This window comes from Cheilinus undulatus, linkage group 21 (assembly GCF_018320785.1).
Source record: "Cheilinus undulatus linkage group 21, ASM1832078v1, whole genome shotgun sequence".
Classification (NCBI taxonomy): domain Eukaryota; kingdom Metazoa; phylum Chordata; class Actinopteri; order Labriformes; family Labridae; genus Cheilinus; species Cheilinus undulatus.
The window spans coordinates 34,202,594-34,226,857 of NC_054885.1; the positions used below are offsets into that span (position 1 = coordinate 34,202,594).

The window sequence follows — 24,264 nt, forward strand, 5'->3', positions numbered from 1 at the left end:
CATGCTCAGAAATGTTGAGAATGTTTTTGTACATTTTAGACAGTGTGCAGGAGTTTGTCTGAATTTTTTAGGATTAAAAACTAACCAGTTTTGGATGTCAGTGACTTGTTTTTATTGTTGTCTTGGTATCAAAAAATGCTTTAAAATGATTTTATTTTTACTATAATAAAATCTAAACTTGCCACTTGTTAAATCTTAACTAAAAAATCATCTAGATTAGTTTCATGTGTTGTCATTGATCTTGAAGAACATGGAGGAATGATTTTTGCTCTCTATTGCCCAGCCCTAGTGTCTTTGATTGATGCGTAATCTTTTATTTTGGTGCGTAATTACTTTAAGACTGGTAAATTAAACTTGCTTTTTCTTTTGTCCGGACTCCGCGGACCCCCCTAAGGTTCTCTGTGGGGTCCGTGGATCCGCTGTCTCCCTGTGCCAGACATTCCTGTACAGCAGCCAGAGCAGCAGCGGGGACTCCTCCTCCTCCGCTCACAAACCCCGAGCACGTAGCAACAACTGAGCCAATGTGCACCGCGGCGATCCGTCCTACCGACTGCGGTGCCTGGCAACAGAAAAAGACGTGATGACGTCCTCTCCAGATTGCGTATTATGGGATGTGCGGAATTAAACAACCCGAAGAGGACACGGGGGAAGCCAAAAATAATAAAAGAGGCAGAAATAATCGGAATCATGGAGCTGTCTGCTGTTGGCGAGAGCGTCTTCGCAGCAGAGTCCATCATTAAACGGAGGATCAGACGGGTATTCGCTCCTTTTCTACCCTCAGGCTGTCTCCACCTATTACGCAACTATGTGTTTGTGCAGCGCAGGCTCTAAAACCTTTTGATAACGTGAATGTGTTACGGATCTGTTTTGCAGGGTCGCTGGGAATATCTGGTGAAATGGAAGGGCTGGTCTCAGAAGTGAGTAAAATAACCGAGGCTGTGAAGGACAGCGCTCCATCCTGGCCGCTCGTACAACTGCACCGCCTCACACTCTGTCGTTTTTCTGCTTGTGGATCATTTTTAATCATATATCCTCTTTGTGCGCTTAACTGGACTTCTGGCTTCGCCTTTGCGCCAGCCTTGAGCAGTAAAAGCCTTCGCGTCAGCATGATTGCACGTATTAAAGTCCACACTAGCTTTAGCAATGGCTGGGTTTCCCCATGCGTCAAAGCCCGCTACGTAGGCTGTAATTGCAGCAGCACGCAGCGAGATTGCCGCTAATAAAAGTGTCACAGCGCGGCGTGTGTGCGCCCTGACCCGTGATCCGCGCACCGTGCGCTAACAGCTCTCCTCTCCGCTGTCCTGCTGCAGGTACAGCACCTGGGAGCCCGAGGAGAACATTCTGGACGCGCGGCTCTTCGCTGCCTTCGAGGAGAGGTGAGGGGTTTGACAGCGCAGCAGTAGGCCTCATGTCCAAGAACGAGACGGCAACGCGCATTTGCGCACCAAAAATGTGCCAAATCTGAAGAAATGTGCCCCATGAATGAGCTTATTTGGCTTATTTTGCCACAGAAGTGTCTGTCAAAAGGATCAGTGGAGTTGAAGTTTCCAGACATTAGCTCTAAGAGTTGCAAAGTGTGATGCCATTTCCTTAAACAAACAAGACATATGTTTAATTCTGACACATTTTTATTCAAGCCATTTTGACTCCAAAATCTCCTGAAATCGCCAAATTTTTCATATGCAGTGTCTTTAAAAAAATGAGAATTTCCGATGTAAAGATAATCTCTATTAAAATAAGTGTTTTTAAATGTTCTTTAGCGGTTCTAAATCAGTATTTTTCTTCTTCAGGGAGCGCGAAAGAGAGCTGTTTGGACCGAAGAAGAGGGGACCCAAACCTGAGACTTTTCTCCTAAAGGTGGGTGATTTTTTTGCATGGGATTTTTTGGGATTTATATCTGCTTTTCTGAGCTTTCAGAACGCATGAAGATGATGAATAATTTCCACAAAGCGACAGCTACGGCCACATTAATTTAGAAACTGTTCGGGTGTGAGTCAGACTTGCATAGAAACTAGAGGAAATTCTGTCAGTCAGTGCTTGGTTTTCACTGGGTTGGGACGTTTGGAGAGTGCGCATAATTTAACCACTTTATATATTATATATTTTTTTTGTGTGTGCGCCCTATCCCATAAAAGAAGATAAGTTTCTGCACTGTGTGCACAATTATTGGGCAAATGAGTACTCTGTCCATGTTACTTTGGCGCACATTAACTGCCTTGGCTGAATTCTTATTGGATTAAATCATCTTCCTGTTACATGATGAAGAGTGTCGATTAGACTGATTAAATCTTAAAACAAGCTGTGCGTAATTGTGAAACAGCCACGCTGCCTTTGGTAAACTGTCCTGAAAAGTCAAACGCTTTAAAATGCCTTTCAGATTGATGCAACGCTGTTTGAATAACTGGATCATTAAAGCGTGACTGCCAGAAAATCAGACTCTTTGTTGCAAATATCGACCAGGGTCTCAAAAAACGCTTAGATAGAAAAGGCGCAGATTAACTGGGACATCAGAAGAATTACGCACGGAGTTTTTTTAAGCTTTCCTTGAGTGCCAGGATGAGAAATGTGACGTGCCTTTAATGTCCAGAAGAAGGCACGTGCTCAGAGGTAAAGAAGGTTGAAACAGGGCCACCACTGGATAAGATTCATAAGATAAAGCTTGAAGATTAGAGATCAAGATTTGGCCAAGAAATACAGCTGAAATGAGTGACTCCAGATGGAGGGGCTGCGTTTAAGGACACTACTTTGTGTTAGGCGCCAAAAATAAAGGAGAAGAGATCCTAGTATGAGCTGCTGTCATCAAGAATGAGCAAGGTGGACCTTTCTGGGTCAGAGAGGCTGAAAATGAACTCCCAACCTTCTGAGAGTTTTTGGATGATGCTTTTTTAAAGCAGTGTTACAGGAAGAAGCCTGCAGTATTTAAGAAAGACATGACCTTTGTGGAGGTAAAGGCTCCATCAGTGCGCGCCAGGAAAGGCCTCAAAGACGACTGAATTATGACCAAGCCCCCTTTCTTACTAGACTTAAATCCCACAGAGAACTCGATGATCCTTCTTAGATATGGAATAATGATTCAGAGCCATTTGGAAATCTGCTGCTTCTTGAACAGATAGACACTGGTGCATGGATTGGGGGCTGATTGGATTAATTGAAACGGTTGCTTGCATTTGTCACTGCTTTCAGAAGGCCAGAAATGTCACTTTAGTTTCATTTTTAGTTCCTTATTTGTTACATTCACTTTAAAAATGAAGAGAAAGCAAGAAAGAGTGAGTATGGATGTTTGGTTTTTGTAATTTAGTTACCTAATAATTGCGCACAGGGAGACAAAACTCAGTTTTTCTTTGTTGAACATTTAAGTTTTATTGATCAGAACGTTTTGGATGCATTGAGAAGTTTATGCTTTGCAGGGATAAAATGCATCTTTAGGTATACTCTTTAATAATTGTGCGCGCAGTGCACGCGGCCTGGAGCTTTCATTGAAACCGAACAGATCATCAGCTCCTCTTACATGTTTCAGCCCCCCTCTGAGTGAAACCCCCCCCCCCCCCCCCCTCTGTTTTTCTGTCCTCAGGCCAAAGCCAAAGCCAAAGAAAAGACGTATGATTTCAGAGGAGAGGCCTCCAGAGGGATCCAGGTTTCCTATCCCATCCCGGAGCCTGTCATAACACCGAGGGCCCGGGAAGGTTTACGTGCAGTGGTTCCTACGATCTTCCCCCCAAGCGCGATAAACCGAGGGGAAAGCGTGCACGTGCGGCTACCGGAGCCGGAGAGGAGGCCCAGACCTCCTCCCCCTCCTCCTCTTACATCCCAGGAACCCGGCAGGATCCCTAAAAAGAGAGGGCGCAAACCGAAGCTGCGTTTACACTACGATGATGATGATGATGATGAAGGCGCACTAGAGGAGCCTGAGGTCAAACGGAGCAGGCCTGTGGAGGAGCGGGCTTTCTCCAAAGTGTCCCGGAGTTTACATCACCATCACCACCGAGGGGAGACGTCAGACCACAGCCTCATCCAGCTGACCAAGAGGTTCCAAAAGGAGACCACGATCACGCCCAAATCCAGCAGCGAGCAGAGGCACGCGGGACTGTCTTACAGCTGTGCCTTCAGCCCGGATCGGAAGGCGCACAGGACTACTTTTTTGTCAGTTCCTCCGCCCAAAACGCTGAAACACTCCGCCGTACAGAAGGCGAGGGGGTCACAGCCTGGCGCCATCTCCAGCAGCCACGATCCGTCCACGCGCTCCGCCGCGTCCTGGACCCCGAGTTTCTCTAACCTGGACACTGTGACGGTGACAGACGTGACCATGAACTTCCTGACGGTGACGGTGAGAGAGTGCAGCACAGACAAAGGCTTCTTTAAGGGGAAGAGATGAGCGCGCGACGGAGGACTGGCATAAACGTCACTGTACGTTGTTTCAGTTTCAACAATGAGTGAACTAGCTGTATGGATTATTCTCAGGGCTGGGATTTCACTTTAAAGGCTCAACAAGTTATGTCCTCTGAAAAGGGTCAAACCACCTTCATTTGTCTAATTTATTCAAAATAAGAGATTTCCCTTAGGAGTTCTAGCAGCCCAGAGACCTTTAAAGCTCTCTCTAAGCTGCATCTGTGCACAGAATTTAAAAAAAAAATGTAGGACAAAGTGAAAGGAGGGGGCTTGACTTTGAAAATGGTTAGACAGCACCATTATGGCAATTTCTTGCACCCTTGCTGGAAACCTCTTCAACAGTTTTTTTTAATCTTTTTTGTCCAAAGCACACCAAAGATCAAGCCAAAATCTGATGGCACACCACATCTCTATCCACCTTTAAACATGGCACAATAACTAAAGCTACTTCATAGTTTTGATAAAGAGTGTGTGGTTGTACAGATTCCCATGGAACACCAAGATGCTGCTCTGAAACATCCAAACTCTCACCAGGCCGGATGCACGAGCAACATGTCATGATTGTTTGGAGCATGCTGTGCTCATTCTGTCCACAGGTTTTGCCATATGTGATAAATTGAGCACACCCTCCCTTTATTTACAGCACAGCATGTGCTCTGCCAAAACAGCTCTCACTTTCATTTAAGTGAGGAGCAGAGGGAGTCACAAAAAATAGGAAAGCTAAAGAGGATGAAAGAAAGGCAGCTATTGGTTTATGAGATAGTGAAACAACCTCAATCATATGGAACCACTCTGGTTCAACACTTTTACTACACTAAAAGTTTTACATCAAATTGGGATGATTTTGACTCATTTTGCAAATTGGATATGAATTATTGTACTGAAGGGAGTGATCATTTTTATGTCATGTTTAATCAGAAAAATGTACAAAAGTGAAGAATGCAGGATTTTCTGTAGACTACTCTAAAAATGGCGCTTGAATGATTGCATGATATGTAATGCATAATATCTCTGCTGCAAAAAAGTTTTAAAGCGGTACTTCAGCACAAATTTCAGATTTAAAAATTGCACCTTCTGCCATTTAAAAATGCAATTTAATCTAATTTTTGATTAATTGCCCAGCCCTAATATATGCATGGGCCTGGATGGCCTAGTGGTTATGTGGCACCACGTGTATGTGGGCCGCCCAGGGTCGTCTGGCCCATGGCTCTTTTACTCCACACTCTCCTCTGTTTCCTGCTCTATCCACTGCCCTTTCTCTCTGAAATAAAGGTGAAAAACACCCACAAAAATACCGCTTAAAAAAAAGTGGTATATAGGGATGCACAATATCATCAGTTTGATATCAGTACAGGTAGATTTGAAAATATCTGCAGCTATTTCCAACCAGTATATGCTGATATTTTCTAGAATTAAAACTATCAAAACTTCAATCTTGTGCATCCCTAGCTAATAACTGTAATTTCAACAGGGGCAGAGCCAAACAAGTTAAATATTGGGGGCTTCTCAAGCAGTTATATGCACCAATATCAAGTCATTTAAAATGCAAATTTAGATTAAAAATGCCAACAAATCTCAACATTAGCGGGGCAAGAATGATGCAGTTATACAGAATAAAACACCCTCTAGAGCCAACACCATTTTTGATATCCTATTGATTGTTGGGTGTTTATTTTTTTAAATACTAAACAGGAAGAGATTTAAGAATATAGGTTTATAAGTGGCACTACTGGTTTTAAACAAAAAGAAAATTAAAAGCACAATGTATGGTTTTGGATCTTTGAAAATCGAGAAACTTTTATATTTAGCACAATTGTAATGGCACTTCTGGTGCTAAAACTTATCAAAGGGGGCTGGTTTAGTCATTTTGGCTACCAGAAGGAAGTTTCCATGTTGTGATCTGCAGGATTCACGTGTTTATCATCATCTATTTTTTATTTATCTATCATAATAACTGCATAAACCATTTGGGGCCTTTGTGAAACATCTGAGGCTTAAGCCCTGTTGCTGCACCCCCCCCAGCTCCACCTCTGCATTTTTACATTAAATTAAATTAATGTAATATGATTCCAGTCAAAATCAAGCAGCCTTGTTTCAGGGTACAGAAGCCCAACTTACCCTCAAGATAATACCAACTTTTCCTATCAGAAACAGTGTTAGTTAACATCTGGCATGTCATTGTTCTGAAACATGGTGTAATTATGAGGGTTGAAGAGGTTTAATTCCCTGAACTATCATCATGCTCATTAGAGAGCTCAGAAAACTGGGAATCATTCACACAACCAGTTCACTCATGATGAAGCTGAGACTCTGAGCTCTGTCTACAGCATACATTTATAACAAGAAACTAACAAACACGTCTGTAATACTTTATTTTTTCTATGTTACTTCCAAACATGTACAGATACAGTATATACAACGCTGCTGACTAATTAAACATGACATGTGACTTTAAGGTTTTGCTGGTCTTTATTTCATTATTAGGGATGTATTTTCTGTCTTAATCCTTCATCATGAACATGCTGATCTTTGTGGAAACAACCCACACGGTTGCCAACCCTTTAACTACACCCAGAGAGCAAAACTTCTCCTTTATAAACTTTATTAAAGTGTTGTTGTGCAGGGGAGGTTTTAGGATCAGACCTTTAAGTTCTGTAAAGTTCCTCCCTAATCCTGCTGCTAGACTACTTACTGCATGAAAAACAAGAAATATTTTCTTACCATAAGTCTGTTCCTCATCATAGAGCCATGTTACAATGCTAACACCATAATACTGAACACACATCAACGTTGCAATGCAGGACTTGTCACAAAGTTTCTACTCTGTGCATTACTACTACTGTTTCTGCAGAGCTGCAGCATGTCTGTTAGCTGCATATATACCTTTCTGCATCAGAACCTTCTAGGAGTTTTCTGCCTTTTATTATTGAAAGAACAAGTCATCCTCTGCATGCTGACATGGAATTAGAATTTAGTGTTTTGTTTGCTTATTAGAAACTTCAGATGTCTGCAGCATTTCTGGTAAACTTTTAAAAGTTTTTTTTTAATTCTAGGGGTGCTGGGATAAAATTCAGGGGTGCTCCAGCACTCCTAAAAAGGGACTAAAATTAGCTTTGTTATCATGGTTCTCTCCTTTCTTTATAAAAACCAAACATGTCTGGCATGTGGAGCTGTATAAATGTTAAAAATATGTAAAAACTTAAGGGTTTATATTTGATTAACTGAGGTTGTTTGCATGAGTGGAAAGTGGCGAATTAATTTACGCACGTTGATGCCATTGGTTGGCTTTAGTGTGCTTGGACTTTTTGGGGATGGTGTTTGAAAAAGGGTCATTTTGCTTTTACTGGAGTATATTTTAGGGCCAAGAATTGTCCTCAGCTATATATATAGAATTTAAAACTGAAGATTAAACAAATAAAAAGGCCAAAGCTTTCCATCAATAGGAAGTGGCCTAGTTTTGGCGCAGAGCACTACAAGGAGATCAGCGGCACTTAGCGAGGAAATGAGTCCACATTACATCCTAAATCTCACTTTAATATGAAGGTATGCCTTTTATTAAAGAGCCTTAATTGAGTTTAATTGCTGTTTTTGGTTTAAACATGAAAGAAAGGTCAAATTTTGCTTTTCAAACCTCAGCAAAGGCATCAAAAGTGAGGACCAGGTACTTTAGTAAACTTTAAAATACGCACCTTTCACGGTTACTTGAGTAGATTTAAAACCAGTAATTTAACCCTCTTTTCAGTAAATTCTAATCAAACTAACTCTTGTGCTCTTGGATGTTTGAATGCTGCAGGATTATGCCAAATAATCAATAATCAATGACGCAGAAATTCAGCTGCAACTCCGTCATATTCCGTGCGTAAAAGTAACCACTTTAAATCTCGTCAACGCTCAATTACGCGGTAAAAATGAAGTTTTTGAAAAGCTTTATTATATCTACAAAGGCCAGAGTTTGCTGATAAATCCTTCTGCTTTAGTTTGTGTTTGAATCAATTATCCTGTCACGGAATTTGATATCAGAGGTGAAAACATCCAAGAGATAAATAAACGTGCCAATTTGTGATTTAACCAAAATGTTTTAAGTTGTAATTGGAGCGTTGTTGACACGTGCAAATAAAAATTAAATTGGAGCAATAGGTCTTCCTGTGACCCCGCTGAGTCCACGCCAATGGGCCTGACTGCAGGTTAAAGAAATCCTGCAGTAAAGCAACTTTTATTTTGAAATTTTGTAGCTAAAAAGGACACCTCTCAACTGAAAAGAACATCTACATCAGATACAGATTTGGTGGATCTTATTACCTTGACTACAAAGGATTTCGTTTTATTATAATCATAATTGTAACTCCTGGTTTGTCTGAATGCAGTGGCAAAAAGCTCAAAGGACGAGTCAGACCTGAAAGCTCACAGCGAGTCCAGGAGCGCGCTGATCTTCACAGAAAGCTGTTAATTATTCTAAACAGCGTTGGTTTACTGCTGATATTTCAAAGGGTGGTTAACACAAAGTGTTTTCCAAAACTATGACCCCATTCAAGGTAGAGGCTCATAATTTTATCTTTCCTCGCTGTCTGGAGCGTCAAAGATAACGCAGAGGCCGTGATTTTTCCACTCGTGTTTTTCTGACAGCTCATCGTGCATCACCTCGCTCCGTTTCAGGCCTTCTCACGGCGCAGGAAGGATCCCGGCTGCACTGCGCCGATAAGAGGCCACTTCTTTCACGCACAAAGACTCCATTCATGTGACTTTGCTTTGTCTGCGTGGGACACAGCAGCCAATGTGACCGCGCTGTAATCCTGGGAGGAAACTGCGGCTGGTCTTTGGCTCATCATTTAAAAGAATCACACAAATATGATATTAGATTATTTATCATGTGGTATCTGGATCTGAATTTGTATTTTGAAAGGAATTATAGTGGAGAATAATTTCTTTTATGTGTGTTTGGAAATCAATAAAACCAGACTAATATATGCCCTCTTAGCCATTAAAACAGCCAAATTGTTTCATTTGGCGTTGATTTGTAATGCTTTTATGAGTAGTGGTGCTCTTTTAAAGCTTTGGAGGAGTATTTCTAACAAAAAAAATCGCCAAAACTTCAACATTAATTGACCCAAGCAGTGAAAGTCCCCCCTGCAGCTGAGAAAACATCTCTCCACATGTGCGTAATTTACGCATGGGCATCAGGCACCTTAACCCTGTGATCTGTTCCTGCCTGAGGGCCTGATTATCAGCCGGGTGAAGCTGCTCTCACAGTCCTCATAGTCTGCAGCCTCCACAAGATGTCGCCACCCTGCAGGAAACACCTTGAAACGCTGCCAACAAGTTCTTTTTTCCCTGCACACAAAGACCCCTGCAGGTTGAAATGAGGTGAAACATCCACAGTGGATTAATGATTGGTGAAAGCTGGTCACGCATTCCAGTTTGGTGTACAATATAAGAGGCTGCTGAGTTACAGGCTCCTCCTGCTGGGTTTAAAGTCTGGGCCTTCGTGTAGACGAGGTTTCGGCTTCCAGATGTGGGGATGGTGTGTTGCTGAAGGCTGCCACTAGGTGGAGCTAAAGTGCAAATCTCATTTTGAGTCTTGTTAACCTCCAAAGACCCTGCATTTACATGAGGACAGCACTACATCTTGGTTTAACTACACAGCAGGAAGAATTTCTGCTGTCAGAGTTTTAGAGATAATTTTACAAAGTTCAAGTAATTTGCTTTAAATGTAGGAAGTGATTACTATAAAACTTTCAGGAACTGAAAGTGGACACTTGGAGGCATTTGTTTGGAAATTTCAAGTATTTTCATGGAAATTTGGGGGAATATTTGCATATTTTGGAGTTTCATTTGAACTTTTAGGAAACTTTGCTTCAATTGTTTTGGCATTTTCACTCGATTTGGGCAGATTTGTTTGGGGGAATATATTTGGAGATTTCCTGGCATGTTCATGTAAATTTGCAAAAAAATAAAATAAAATAAAATCATTTGTAAATTTTTTTTTATTTGATTTGGACTTTTAAAGGAATTCTTTTGTCATTTTGGGAATTTATTTGTAAATTAAACTGAATTTGATTTGAATTCTTAAAGGCATTTTCATATAAACTTGGGAAATTTATGTGCACATTTTTGTGAATTTGAACGAATTTTCCTAAGGCATTTTCTTGTAAATATGGAAAAATTATTTGTAAGTCTTTGTGAATTTGATTTGAATTTCTTAAGATATTTTCATGTAAATTAGGAAAAATTATATTTACATTTTTGTGAAGCTGAACTGATTTTTAAAAGGAATTTAGAGTAAATTTGGGAATTATTTTGCAAATTTTTGTGAATTTTATTTGAAGAAGTATATTTATTAATTATGAGGACTTTATGAAAATTTAAGGGGGATTAGCCTTGAAATTTTATAGTTCACATGGAATTTCTGAATATTTTTGGTATGATGATAAAGTTTTACTGAAGCTTTTGGTAAATATTGTGAGAAACTTTGGGGTGCTTATAATCAGATACTTACATAATACATATAAAAGAATTTTTCCATAAATTTTAGGTATTTTTAATTTTTTTGTGGATTAAGAAAGAACATGTCTTGAAATGTAGAACTTCCAGTTTAATTTTTTTGATGCTTGGTCCTGCTGTCAGCCCCCTTTAGCTCCGTCTGTGCACTGAGATCAGAAATATGAACTTTCATATCAGTGTTGATTCAGTTTGGTCATAATTTTGATTTCACGTCATAACTCGACTTTAATCTCGTACTTCTGACTTTTAACTGAGAATTATGACTATTTTTTCAAAAAAGATAACTTTTATCTCATAATTTCCATTTTATGGAGCAGTTTCAGATTTTTAAATCTTATTTTTGTGACTAAAAAGTCAGCTTTTTTCACCATCCCTAGCTGTTTTCCGTTTTTCTGTCGTTTATTATTTCTGTTTCTGCTCACATGTTTATTAAATCAGGAAGAGCGGCAAAATTGGAGGGAATTGTGTCAATATTCTATTCTTAATAAATAATACTTATGAGTCTTACTTTCAGGTGAGTAATTAGAGAGTTAAATCAGTAACGGAAAAATAAAAGAATGACCGCTGAAAGTCTTTGAAAGGAGTCTAAAGACGCCCTCTAGTGGAGAGAGACGGCTGCACAGAGAGAGAGAGAGAGAGAGAGAGGTGCATGTAAATGTGCAGCTGCTCGCTCGTGCCTCACTCTCTCCCACTCCTTCACAGAGAAACTCCTCAGCCATGCTCCGCTGTCCTCTCCACTCTGCGTGTTCATGTCCGTGGATGAAATGTTGCTGAATGTGAAGATTCTGGTGTTTATGACTCTGCTGCTGGAGATCTGTGCTGCTGATCTGTGCAACTGGACCGGAAGGTGAGCAACCGTCAACACTTTTGGATTTTAAATTTTTATATTTCAATGGCCAATGATGGGCTGCTTAACCGTATAAAATACGTTATTACTGCGGATAAATTATGCAGTAACTATTTATATTTTGCAGTATAATTGAATCAAGGTGACTTGAAAACTTCTGTTGGTGTTGTTGATGATGTATTTTTAAAAATAACCCAAGACCATGGACATTAAAGTTCTATTTTAAACATAAAAACTGTAAAAATGTAGATTTCACTTAAAACCCTTTAAACAAGACTTTCTAGCTTGTGAATCAGCAGATTTGTTGCTTAAGAGCTTAAAAATATGAATGCATTTGAAAGATACACAGATAGGACACCCTTCAGCTAAATCTAGAGAAGAAACTGTCTCTGTTTATTGCTTTTTTTTCTGACTAATATGTTAGATGCATGCATTTTGGGAATCAGTGATTATTTGCTGTAATTTGTTTGATATAAAGTGGAGCTTTTGAGGGATTTGAACTCAGTAGGGGGTCCTGAAGTCCTTCAGGAAATCTTTTGGATGGTTTAATATAGTTTTGACGATATTGTGTACACTTTAAGCACATTAATTGCATCCATTATTCTCATCTTAAAGAAAACATTTAATCCACATCCTTGCCTCAAGGCTCATCTGTGTATGAGGCCTCTTTAGGCAAGAGCCTGCCTAAGCCTGAAGACCAAACTACCTCCTAAAGCCAGTGAAGAACTGTTTGAGTTTAGCAGAGCTCTACCACATTGTTGAATCACTTATACCTGTTTCTCCAGCGGTTTTGCTGCTGCTGTGGACTCCAGGATCGTGCTCCAGGTGCGCCTGCGCTGCACAGAGGGCTCAGTCAGGTGGGTTTACCCAGGTCAGGCTCTGCGGGTGGTCCTGGAGCCCAACCTGTCCTCCTCTCGGTGCACCACCGTCTGCATCAAACCTTCTCCCTCCTTACGCGGAGCCAGCGTCTTCATCGAGCGCTCTGGAGAGCTGGAGCTGCTGTTGACAGACAGCGGGAGGTCAGAGCAGCGGCAGGTGTTCTGTTTCCATGCTGATGGTCCTCAGAGGCCGGCGATCTACCTCCAGTCCAGTCCACAGGGAGATGGAGCCTGGAGCAGACGTATGATGGGCTTCAGATATGAGCTGCTGGGTAACAGGAGTGCTGGGAACAACCTGGGCCTGGGTGGGCTTCACAGTGAGTAGATCCAGTCTGTGGTTAAGAATTTCAGTAGATACAGTTAGACATAAGGTAGCAGGTAGATGTGGCTTTTGTTTATGAAGTGCCAAAGCAAATAAGACCATCAGAAATCACTACTGAGTGCAAAAAGTCCATGCCAAACAAGTGATTAACTGCATCTGAACAACCTTGGTTTATGTTTTCAATGGCTGGCCCATTTAAATTCCATGGCTGGTAAATGCTTCATTACTGAAACTGGTGTCTCATAAAGGTGCAAAAGTTACACTGATGTTTCCCGATACCAGACAGGAAGCAAAAAGAGAAGAAGAGTGTAGACTGCACAAATAGATACCAATTTTTCCAGCAAAAAAATGCCATTGTATTTGAGCATTTTGGATAGTGCACAGAGGTTTGCCTGCAGTTTTTGGTAATGAAAAACAAATAACTACTCTACATCAGGTGTCCAGGAGCTGATTTTGTTGTTGTGTATACTTTATTAAAAAAAAAATCACTCAACTTTTTTTTTAACCCCAGAAGGGCAACATAGCTTACAGCTGACCATAGACACAAAAACCAACAAGGAAAATAGCTGCATACATGACAGTGGCAACAGATTTCCTTCAAGGAGCAAGAGAAACAAATTGCAAAACACATCTCTAAATGAATGATGCACAAATACCCACAGGATTTTATATGACCTGCAGCATGAGGCAGCCTGACAGACAAAGCTATAAATGAGTATGAATACCAGTTTGTTTTCCTCAGGTGTAAGGAGAATAAAACCCTTATAAAGACATTTTATTATGCCTGTGTAGGATAGATACAGGCTTCAAACCCCCGATGTTTGCATTCAGGCTTTTGCTTCAGTGTAGGTTTAAGGAAATCAGCCGTCCACAACATTCAGACGTGGTTTATTGAGCAGCATCCATCCTGTTTCCTCAGAAGTGCATTCTGCTCTTGTTTGGCTCAGGCTGAACAATCAGACTCATGGGTGGCCAAGATTGTGCTGTCCTAATTCCATTGCATTGCAAGACTGTTGTCTTTCACTGACATTAGACTATTGCCTTTATAACAACATCAACAAACAGAAGAAATGTGAAAAGACTCGAATGATATAAACTACATTAATTTGACTCACAGACATTAAAAAAAGTTCACCTTTACACCGGGGGAATTCTTGGCTGTCATTAAGCTTTGGGAGCTAAAGGGGACATATTTTACCCTTTTAAGACAAGTTTATATTGGTCTCAGAGGTCCCCAAAACATGCCTATGAAGTCTGTTTCTGCATGTTTAAAACCTCCTCTGTTTCAGCCCTGCTCAGAACGAGCTGTTTCTGTGTGTGGCTTTAAATGTTACTGAGCTGTCTGACTCTGCCCCTCTCAGGAAATGGATGTGGCTTGATGGAGGTGGCTCTCCTGATCCTCAAAGATCATGGGAGGAGGGCGGAACTTTCTTCCACACGGGAAGGGCCAGCCAAACCTGGGGGCGGGGCTAACTCCCCACATGACATCATTAGGGGGAAATCTGAGAACGACTTGTTTCAGCACACATTTTGTGTGTGTGTGTGTGGGGGGGGGGGGGGCTTCTGGTACTTGAGGGGATTTTTGACAGACCAGGGGCACATATTTTTGTTAGAAAAGCCTGAAAAAGTACTTTTTTTGCATAATATGTCCACTTTAAACACTGTACAGGTTTGTATAGTCATGGACGAAAGTATTAGCATTCTTGGAATTTTTCCAGAAATTACACCATTTCTACCAGAAGTTGTTGCAGTTACAAGTGTTTTGGTGTACACGTTTATTTCCTTTATGTGCATAGGAACAACTCAAAAAAAAACCCAGAAGAAACTAGAAAAGCACTGGGAGAGTGCAGACCTCCACCATCAGCCCTTTCTCCCAATAGTAAAGAATCCTTTAAAAAATTCCTGGATCCAGACGATGATCCAGATCAGTCCCAAAATCTAATCAGTTCTTCCTTACGCCATTTCTGACATTTCCTGAAAATGTAATCAAAATCCGTCCTTAACTTTGTGAGTTATGTTGCTAACATACAAACTAACAAACCCTGCCGATCACATAACCTCCTTGGCAGAGGTAAAAAGCCAAAATTGACATAATTTTACACAAAACTCAAAAATGGGCCAGACAGAACTGTTGGCACTCTTTTAAAACTGTGGGTAAATCATTTTATTTCAAGCATGTGATGCCCATTTAAACTCACCTGTGGCAAGTAACAGGTGCTAGCAATCTAGAAATCACACCTGAAGCCAGTTAGAATGTCTAAAAGTTGACTCAACCTTTGTGTTGTGTGCCTGTGTGTGTCACACCAAGCATGGAGAAGAGAAAGAAGAGCAGAGAATTGTCTGAAGACTTAAGAAGCAAAACTGTGGAAAAGGCGTACTCAGAAATAGTATATTTTCTGAAAAAATTCCAGGGGTGCCAATAGTTTCATCCATGACTGTTGCTGTTTAGACTATTTGGACTTCTTAACCTTAAATGAAACTGGCCTTGGGTTTGAGATAGGTCAAGTATCATATCTAAGTTAAAATTCTGATACTATAGCAAGTCTATAGTCCACAAGGGCCACCAAGATGAACCAAAAACCTTCTATAAAGGGTGTCATATTACGTCATATACACTTTTAGTCATGCTCTAATCAGCACTGAGTACAAGAGAGAAACCAGTCATAGCTACTGGGAAAAAAAATTAATGCTTGGTTAATAGCTGACCATAATCATGCTGAGAGGAGCATGCAGCTGCTGGTCATTCTTGTGTTTTTGTCTGGCCGTCTGGTTTCAATCGGGGGACAAAGCAGAGAGGGCAGAGTGGACCCTAGGGCGACTGGAGGCCAACAGGCCGAGGGGTCTGAATCAAGTCTGCAAATACTTTTAAGATTCCACAGATGCCTCCACATTGTCTGTGCCTGTTTATTAGCATTTATCTATGTGTGCGGGCCTCTCCCAGAGCGCTGATGTCAGTCTGTGTCTATAATAGACATCTGCTGGTTCATCTTTTCTGCATTGCCAGACTGGCAGAAGAATTTGACTCCTGCAGTCTCCTGCGTTGGCATGGGGTCATTCAATTAGGTAGATATAATAGGAGTCAAACGTGGGGGTCAAGTCTGGTGAGGAACTGTTTGATGTGGTGAGGAGAAGACTCAAAGAGGCAGCATTCCTTCATTTCAGCCCTGGTTTCTTTGCTCTTAGATGTGAATGGAGCCAGATCTTAGGGTAGTGAAGTGGGTAGGTGGAGAGGTGACACCCATCAGTGCAAAAGTGTCAGTCACACAATGAATGATTTGAAACAGAGTGACAATGGTGGTCAAAGAAAGAAGGAAAAATATAAAAGTTCAATTTTTGCTTTAAGTATCTGATGTTAACAAACTAAAATTATTTTCTGTTTCTTTTCTCTTCTCACAGCTTCATGTCGACCCTGCAATGACACAGAACTCCTCTTGGCCATCTGCAACAGTGACGTTGGTGGGTAAATTGTCTAGAAAACCCGAGACAGTCACATTTAGGAATCAAAAACAGTAACAGAGCACCTTATGAGAAAGCCAGTTTCCAAAAAGGCTGATATCTATTGTTCAAACTGATCAACTTTGTAGATTTTTTTTTAAAATTTGTTGCATGCAACATGTCCCAAAAAAGAAAAGACTTTGAAATTGTTGAATGCTCAAAATATACCTAGGACAATCCACAGGTAGATAGGTAACTGGTACCAGGGGATAATACCATGATTGGGTTTAAAAGGAGCACTCCTGAAAGGCTCGTGATGATGTGAGGTCCTCTTCTTCGTCAAAAAGCCTGAGCAAATTGTCCAGCATGCTACAAACAAAGTTCTACTATATACAGTTGTAAGGAATTAGGAGATTTTACCATCTACAGTCTATAATATCTTTAAAAGATTCAAAGAATCTGGATAAATCTCTGCACATAGAGGCAAGAATGAAAACCAGCATTGAATGCTTGTGACATTCTGTGATAGATATTACCATATAGGCTCAGGAGCACTCCAGAAAACTATTGTTAGTTACCACAGTAGGTCACTGCATCTAAAAATGTGAGTTAAACTCTACCATGCAAAGTGAAAGCCGTATATCAACAACGCATTGAGGCGTCATTGGACCCAAGCTCATCTGAGATAGACTGACTTAGAGTGGAAAAGTGTTCTGTGGTCTGATGAGTCCACATCGCAAATTGTTTCTGAAAGTAATCGCTCACAAGTCCTCTGGGCTAAAGAGGAAAAGGTCAATCCCCATTTTTATCAATCAAAGTTCATAAGACAGTATCAGTGATGGTGTGGGGGTGTACAAGTACCCATGCCATGGGTCACTTGCACATCTGTGAAGGCATCATCAATACTGAGAGCTACAGACAGGTTTTAGGGCAACATATGATGTCCATGCTTATTTTGGCAAGACAACACCAAGCTAACCATGCAAAGCAGATAGATTTGCCAGACTTCACATGCCTGTCATCAGGCAAATCCATCTTGTAACGCTCCAATCTACATCGTTTGTGCCGAACTGAAAATGCTTTGGAACAAGGAGGTAGCTACAGGGTCAAGTGGTGCAGCAATTAGCTCGGATGTAGCTAGTTGCAGTTTTATCCAAATTGGGCTACATTCCTTCATTAAAGAAAGAGCAAAGAACAGCACTGAAAGATTTTCATGATGGAAAAGGTGCTTTGGCATGAGTTTGCGAGAGTTGGGAGGTGGGTTGTTGTAAGTCAGATGTGACCATAGCAGCAGTTTATCGGAATTGTGGCACATTTCTTTATTAGAACAAAAGAGCCACACCAAAAGCTTCTCTTGGTGGAAAAGACGTTGCTCTTCTCCCATCTGGCCTCAGTATGAGTACTATTCACCTCATGCTCCATTGTTCATAAACTACAGTAGAGTTTGCCTGTTGAGCACAGGTTTGCACCAGTGGTGCACATGCGTAGAACTTTATTTTGTCTTGTCACTCTTATTGGCCCGTCATGAATGTGACAGACAGAACATTCGTCTAATCACCTTCTGAGAAAGTCCCGCCCTTCCCAAATGCATTGTATGGGAAGTTTTCCAGATAAATATGAAATATATGCATGCAATGGGTATATGGACGGTCTCTCTGGCTTGTCAGGTTAATGGCAAGCCACATTCTGCATGAGTTACAACAGCATGGCTTCACAGTGAAAGAGTGTTGATACTAGACTCGTCTGCATTAGCACTAAAGCACTAAATACAACAATGGGAACACTTAATTGTTGAGCAACTTGAACTGCCAGAATTGCCATCCATAGCACACACTGGCAGCAATGCATCAACAGTCAAACTCTGCACCAGCTACTGTATGGTAGGGTGCTTGATACCAGAGCTGAAAGCTCGGGGATTCCTCACAACCTCACCGGTAGGTGCAAAAAAAAAAAAAAAACGATAGGTGCAGTGGTTTCTTTGTAGGTGCTCTCAAACAGAGCTGCTACTACAGCAGCTGAAATGGATGAAATGGTTGTCTCAGGAAAAACTCCAGCAACCACACTGGGAATAAAGCAGTGGTATAAAGTGCCACAGTTCATCTGGCCACCACCTGTGTGGGTGTTTTTATAGAAAATAATGGAGGCGATCGTTTTGACACGTGTCAGATGGTGCTGGTGTGTTTTGGGCTTTGCAGAGTTAAACATGCTTATGTCCCAACTTTTTTGGAACATGTTGCAGGTATCAAATACAGAAGGTTTGTGTATTTCCATAAAGAATTAAAAAAAAAAAGGTATTAGTTTGAACATAAATATCCTGTATTCGAGGAGAATTTGCAAATCCCTTATTTCTGTTTTTATGTCCCAATATTTTTGAAAATACATGATTCTGTCTTTTCGTTTCAGTGGTCCGAGGCTCCATCAAGAATGTCTCCCATGACTCTGGACGTCAGACTTCTCTGGTGGAGGTGTCAGCAGCCCGGGTGTACCGGCAGCGCAGTGGCGTGTTTGAGCAAGAATTATCTGACTCAAAATCATCTCCATCTGTCCCATCTTGGCGTGGGCATATCCACACGCACCTTGAGTGCCATGCAAAGCCAGGGGACGGGGAGTTTCTCTTCACAGGGTCAGTACACTTTGGGGAAGCCTGGTTAGGGTGTGCCCCGCGGTACAAAGACTTCCTGTCTGTGTATCAGACCGCCCAGGAGGCACGTCAGAATTCCTGTGACTTCCCTTTGGACTGAAAAGTGTGGTTATTTTAGCAAAGCTGGGTTCTTATCCGCAGGCTTCTTCACCCCTGGACTGGCACCGTGGGATCCCTCTGATGTTGTCATGTGGCAGCAAGGTGGCATCAAGCACCACCAGCAGGGACGCAGCTTTTGAATCGCTGCTGAAAGACACATTTAAGAGGAGCAGAGCGGTGCAAACAGCAGGGCCTCCTGCTCTGAGGCTCACTGAGGGCCGGCCTTTGTCCCCCTCCCATCACTGCCCTCCGTCCTGGGAGACTGAGGAGGGGTTGGGTTTCTCCTCCGTCTTTGTTCTTCAACCGTCGCTCATTTTGCTGCCTCTGTGTGAGAACGGCCCTTTGAACCCAGGAGGGAGGTGCACACAGCAGTTTGTCCCACTGAATAAGCTTGTAAATAAGTGACTGTGAAGTCTTTATTCTGACACTTTGCTGAGGCTCTAAATGCTTTTTGTTTTCTGTATTTATGTGTTTTACGTTACACATGCTCTTTAAATAAAACTATGTTGCATAAAATTCATTTTTATTTGGCTTATTTTGCTAGAATAAATCAGGAGACTGCACAGTACTTGTGATCAAACTACTTGAGTCTAATTACACGGTTAAATTCAAGCAACACGTGAATATCTAAGAGTCCAGATGGCCTTGCAGTTAGGTCATGCTGCATGTGAGTAGGCGGCCCAGGTTCAAGTCCAACCTACTACTAAATCTCTGCATGTCATTCCTCACTCTCTCGTGAATCTTTATGATGCCAGTTCTCTTGTTGCATCATAAAGAATCAAGGTTATAATATTTGATTACCTGACCTGCCTGGCCATTTTCCTACTATTTTATCCACAATAGACCATTCACAATATAATATTAGCTCATTTTGAATTTGATGGCATCAACACATCTCCAAAAAAACAGCCTGTAAATGTCTGAGAAATGAGGTGACCAGCTGCTTGAGTTATGGGAGAATCTTGTCCCATTCTTGTCTGATATAGGATTCTGGTTGCTTCACAGTCCTGGGTCTTCTTTGCAGGATTATTCCTCGCCAAATGTTTTCTGTTGGTGCAGCCCAGTCCAGCGCCTGGACTCTTCTACTGTGAAGCCATGCTGTTGTGATGGATGTGGTTTAGCATTGTCTTACTGAAATGCAACCCCATACCACCAGAGATGCAGGCTTTTGAAGTGTGTTCTCCACTTTAGCCACTGGACACAGCATTGGTGGTTTCCACAAAGAATTTCAAATTTTGATCTGAACACAGAACAGTTTTCCCTTTTTGCCTCAGTCCATTTTATATGAGCTTAGGCCCAGAGAAGATGATGGCGTTTCTGGATCATGTTCACATATGGCTTCTTCTTTGCATTATGCAGCTTTAACTTGCATTTGTGGATGGCACTGTGAACTGTGTTTATAGACAGTGGAAGTGTTCCTGAGTCCATGCAGTGATTTTCAGTACAGAATCATGCCAGTTTTTAATGCAGTGCCACCTGAGGGCCTGATGATCACAATTCCAATATTGACCTTCAGAGATTTCTACAGATTCTCTGAATCTTTTGATGGTATTACACACTGTAGATGGTGGGATATTCAAACTCTTCATAATTTTACATTGAGAAACATTTTCCTGAAATTGTTCAACAATATTTAAAGCAGTTTTTTGCATCTTGGTTTACCTCTGCATATCTTTACTTCTGAGAGACTCCGCCTCTCTAAAATTCTCCTTTTATACTGAGTCAATTTACAGAATTGCTGCCAATTGACCTAATTAGTTGCAAAATGCTCCTCTAGCCGTTTATTATTAGCACCACTTACTTTCCAGTCTTTTTTTGCCCTGTTCCTACTTTTTTGAGATGTGCTTCTGCCATCAATTTCAGAATGAGCTAATATTTTTTCATGAAATGCTAAAATATCTCAGTTTCAACATCTGATCTATTGTGCAGTTTATGTTCGATTGTGAATAAAATGTGGGTTTATGAGATTTGAAAATCATTGCATTCTATTTTTTTATTTTACACAGCGTCCCAACTTTTTGGAACTCAGGGTCATACCTCTATATTACATCACTACTGGTGTGCAATCTTATACTGCTTGTGCATATCTATGCTGCTGTTTCAAAATCTAGTTGAAAGCTCTGATGATCTTGTAATAAATCCTAAAAAAAATAAAAAATAAAATTCAGAGGCTTCTGACAGTTACCACAAGCATAACAAAATACACAATAACAAACATCAAAGTTTGCAGGTATATTTCTGTTAAAATGGAGACTTTGGTCAGTTCATACAGCGATGTGATGAGGTAAGCAGACCTCATGAACAGTGCATAAAAATCTGAATTTCATGAGCTCCTCTCTGTGCTGTGTGTGATAGGCGGTGCAGTGAAGGCTTAAATTAACTTACACCCCCATTCCCCATCATATGCTGCATAATCTGTGGACATTTTAGGGGGATTCAGAGCTCAAGTGTCCTACAAGATTATATTGGCCTCCTTCCTGCTTCTTTGCCACATAATCAGATTCTCCTGATAATAGGATATCCCTATCCCCAACCAAAAAACGAAATACAAAATCTCCTAAATGAGTGAAATCCCTGAGAAGACTGAATTGGACTTTTCTTTGGCTTGGTGTGGCCCCTGGATCACAGCTCAGGAAGACAAATGGACAGATGTGAGGCCCCTAAGCTTGGGGATCCACCCCCTCAGCCCCTCCCAGGAGGAGAGAACAATTAATTGACTTTTAAAGAAACTGCTTTCTTAGCCTATTCCACACTTCTCCTTGGCTGAGCAGCGCTCACAAATTGGTGTGTTGAACTTTTTATGAGGACTAAATAGCTGCCAATGAAAGTGTAAATGACTGTGAGCTGAATGGGGCCCACACAAAGACCCTGCAGCGACAAGGCCTCTAGCAGACATAATGACCATTGTCCCGGCTGCTGTCATCTAGAAACCATCAGGGCTCATGAATCCCAGCAGCTAGAGGAGTGGCCGTCCATGCTCGAACTCACTCTTTAACCACAGTTTGGCTTTGTGCTCTAAAGCTTTATATTCTTATCTAGCAAATGTCTCACCTTTTCTTTCTTTGTCTGAAATTGTTAACTTTTTAGTTAAAAATGTATTACTAATCAGAACCTCATACAGGTACGATGCCCCAGCAATTAAAACCTCTATACTTGCAATATTAGTTTTAGTTAATATTTACTGCCTTTATTACAGATAACAAATCAAACATATTATAATAATACTTGGGCTGAGAGAGCTTGTAGTTCTTGTGCAGTACTTTTGATTTTTGCCAATTTTGTCAGCCAGTTTGGACAAAGTAGTATGGCTTATCTTTTCTGGTCCTGTGGTAGTATATTCAGTGTATGTGCAGTCAGAATAAGGCAATTTATTGTGTCGTTCCATCTACAGCTTAGAGTACATGTAAAAGTATAAGTCTGACAATAATAGTATAATATAATAGTATAAGTAAAAGTTGGACTAACATGCCGAGTTAATGCGGTCCTCGGCCAACTTATTTTGCATGAGACATGAGGCAATGCATGAAACTTGCTCCTGTTTTGTGTCATCCACTCCCGCCTGCATCTGCAATACTTTTCATTACATATTTCTCAAATTCTATTTGTGCCTTGCTGTTATTATTCTCACCAGTATATAAAATGATATTTGCAATAAGGCCAATTTGCATGGAGGAAGGGTAATTTTTCTGCAACCGACTGCATAATGCCTCAGTATCTCATTGCACGCCTCTCTGTGCACCACACTGAGATGCACAAGTGGAGATACTGCAAGGCCTGTAACGCATAAGGGGAGCATTAAACCTTTTACCTGTGTTATATGAAATAGACGGTGCCTGTTTGACTCATTTACACAGTTTAAGCAGGAGCAAGAGCTGGGCAATTCTTATGTAAAGAATGTCCTCAGCTTTTATTGTGCATCACATTTTTTGGCTGCAGTGAGACCATGCCAACAGACCATATTCAAAAATATGTGCACAGCACATTTAAGTGTGTCACATCTGCCATATAATCTTGTTTAATATGAGAGAAGAGAGCATACTGATCAAGGAGAACAGAGAAGTGGTGTGGCTCTATCAAGACATCAGTGTCTACTGTTCTAATATAATGTTTTCCCCTGTTTTCACCAAGTACAGCTATTTTTCAATGTAGTCACTAACTATTACATTTATAGAGGAAAATGCATCCACCTATCAGACCTGCCTTGCTTTGTATTTGTATTTAACAAAACAATATTTACTCCTTTTTCCCCACAACATTGTCTGATTCCATCATAGTACTAGATTGGGTCCCTTAGACCTGCTAAACATCCTAGTGAAACCAAAACTGAGCAAGTCTCTGCAGCTCTAACCCATAAATTGGACAGCATAAATGCCAAGCAAAGCAGAAGTTGCATTATCATCTCCCTTTGGATATTATACCAGAAGCTAGAGGACTAGCATCAATTGCATTTGTACCAATAGTGAGGCTTAGATAATGTATACAATATATAGACCTGGGACATTTCCACTGTGCAAAGTTTGCCGCTTATATGTATGCTAGGACAAGGACAGTGGCAAAGCTGAAAGGCCTAAGTGAGCTATAACTATAGCTACTGTTTACAAAAAAGTTAGGAAATCTTATAACTTCATTCTGTTTCATAAGTAGATAAAAACAAATTGGTGGGGCTTTAAGTCAAATCATGAATATCAGTCATTTATAAAGGCATTTTCTTTGTCTATCCTAAAGTGTCTGTATGTAAAACATAGATAAAAGTTACAAAAATATATTTTGCTAAATGTTACAGAAATTCAAGATTTCCAAAAACTTTCCTTAACCCAACAGAAGCCCAATTTGAAGTCTCCTCCCTCAGTATTGTCCCAGGGGGGCACCATGTCAAATTTCCAAGCAAAATATTGCCTCTCTGCAGGCTTTTGAGAGCACACAATCCACATCTCTGGGAATTCCAGCAGGCTCTCAAGGGGAACGAACCCAGGAGGGCTCGGCCCCGGAGCCGCTGCATGGTGCACCGGCAGGAGTCCACCCAGACTGGGGGGTAATTGGTTTATCCCACCGCCTATCCAGCTTTCCCATGTGGGCCACTGCTGTGGGGAGGCCTGGGGGTACAATATGGAAACAGCGTGATACCCTCCAGTGCCGAGCAGGCATTCAGTCCTGCGGC

At 41.1% G+C, this 24,264-nt stretch overlaps 2 protein-coding genes across 3 annotated transcripts; both read left to right on the top strand.

The window, feature by feature from the left end:
• Positions 1–509: 509 nt before the first annotated feature.
• Positions 510–6,841, top strand: cbx8a (chromobox homolog 8a (Pc class homolog, Drosophila)). 2 transcript variants are annotated; one of them, XM_041816906.1, is made up of 5 exons: positions 510–756; positions 874–917; positions 1,311–1,376; positions 1,791–1,857; positions 3,572–6,841. In XM_041816906.1, exons 1-5 carry the CDS (start codon positions 607–609, stop codon positions 4,370–4,372), a joined length of 1,128 nt encoding a protein of 375 aa, XP_041672840.1. In that variant the 5' UTR covers positions 510–606; the 3' UTR covers positions 4,373–6,841. The 2 variants fall into 2 exon arrangements, with proteins under 2 accessions (XP_041672840.1, XP_041672841.1); XM_041816907.1 differs by lacking the exon at positions 1,311–1,376.
• Positions 6,842–11,633: 4,792 nt separating this feature from the next.
• LOC121503946 (meteorin-like protein) lies at positions 11,634–19,433 on the top strand. Its single transcript, XM_041778567.1, has 4 exons — positions 11,634–11,731; positions 12,517–12,926; positions 16,328–16,387; positions 18,770–19,433. Exons 1-4 carry the CDS (start codon positions 11,634–11,636, stop codon positions 19,105–19,107), a joined length of 906 nt encoding a protein of 301 aa, XP_041634501.1. The 3' UTR covers positions 19,108–19,433.
• Positions 19,434–24,264: the final 4,831 nt, after the last annotated feature.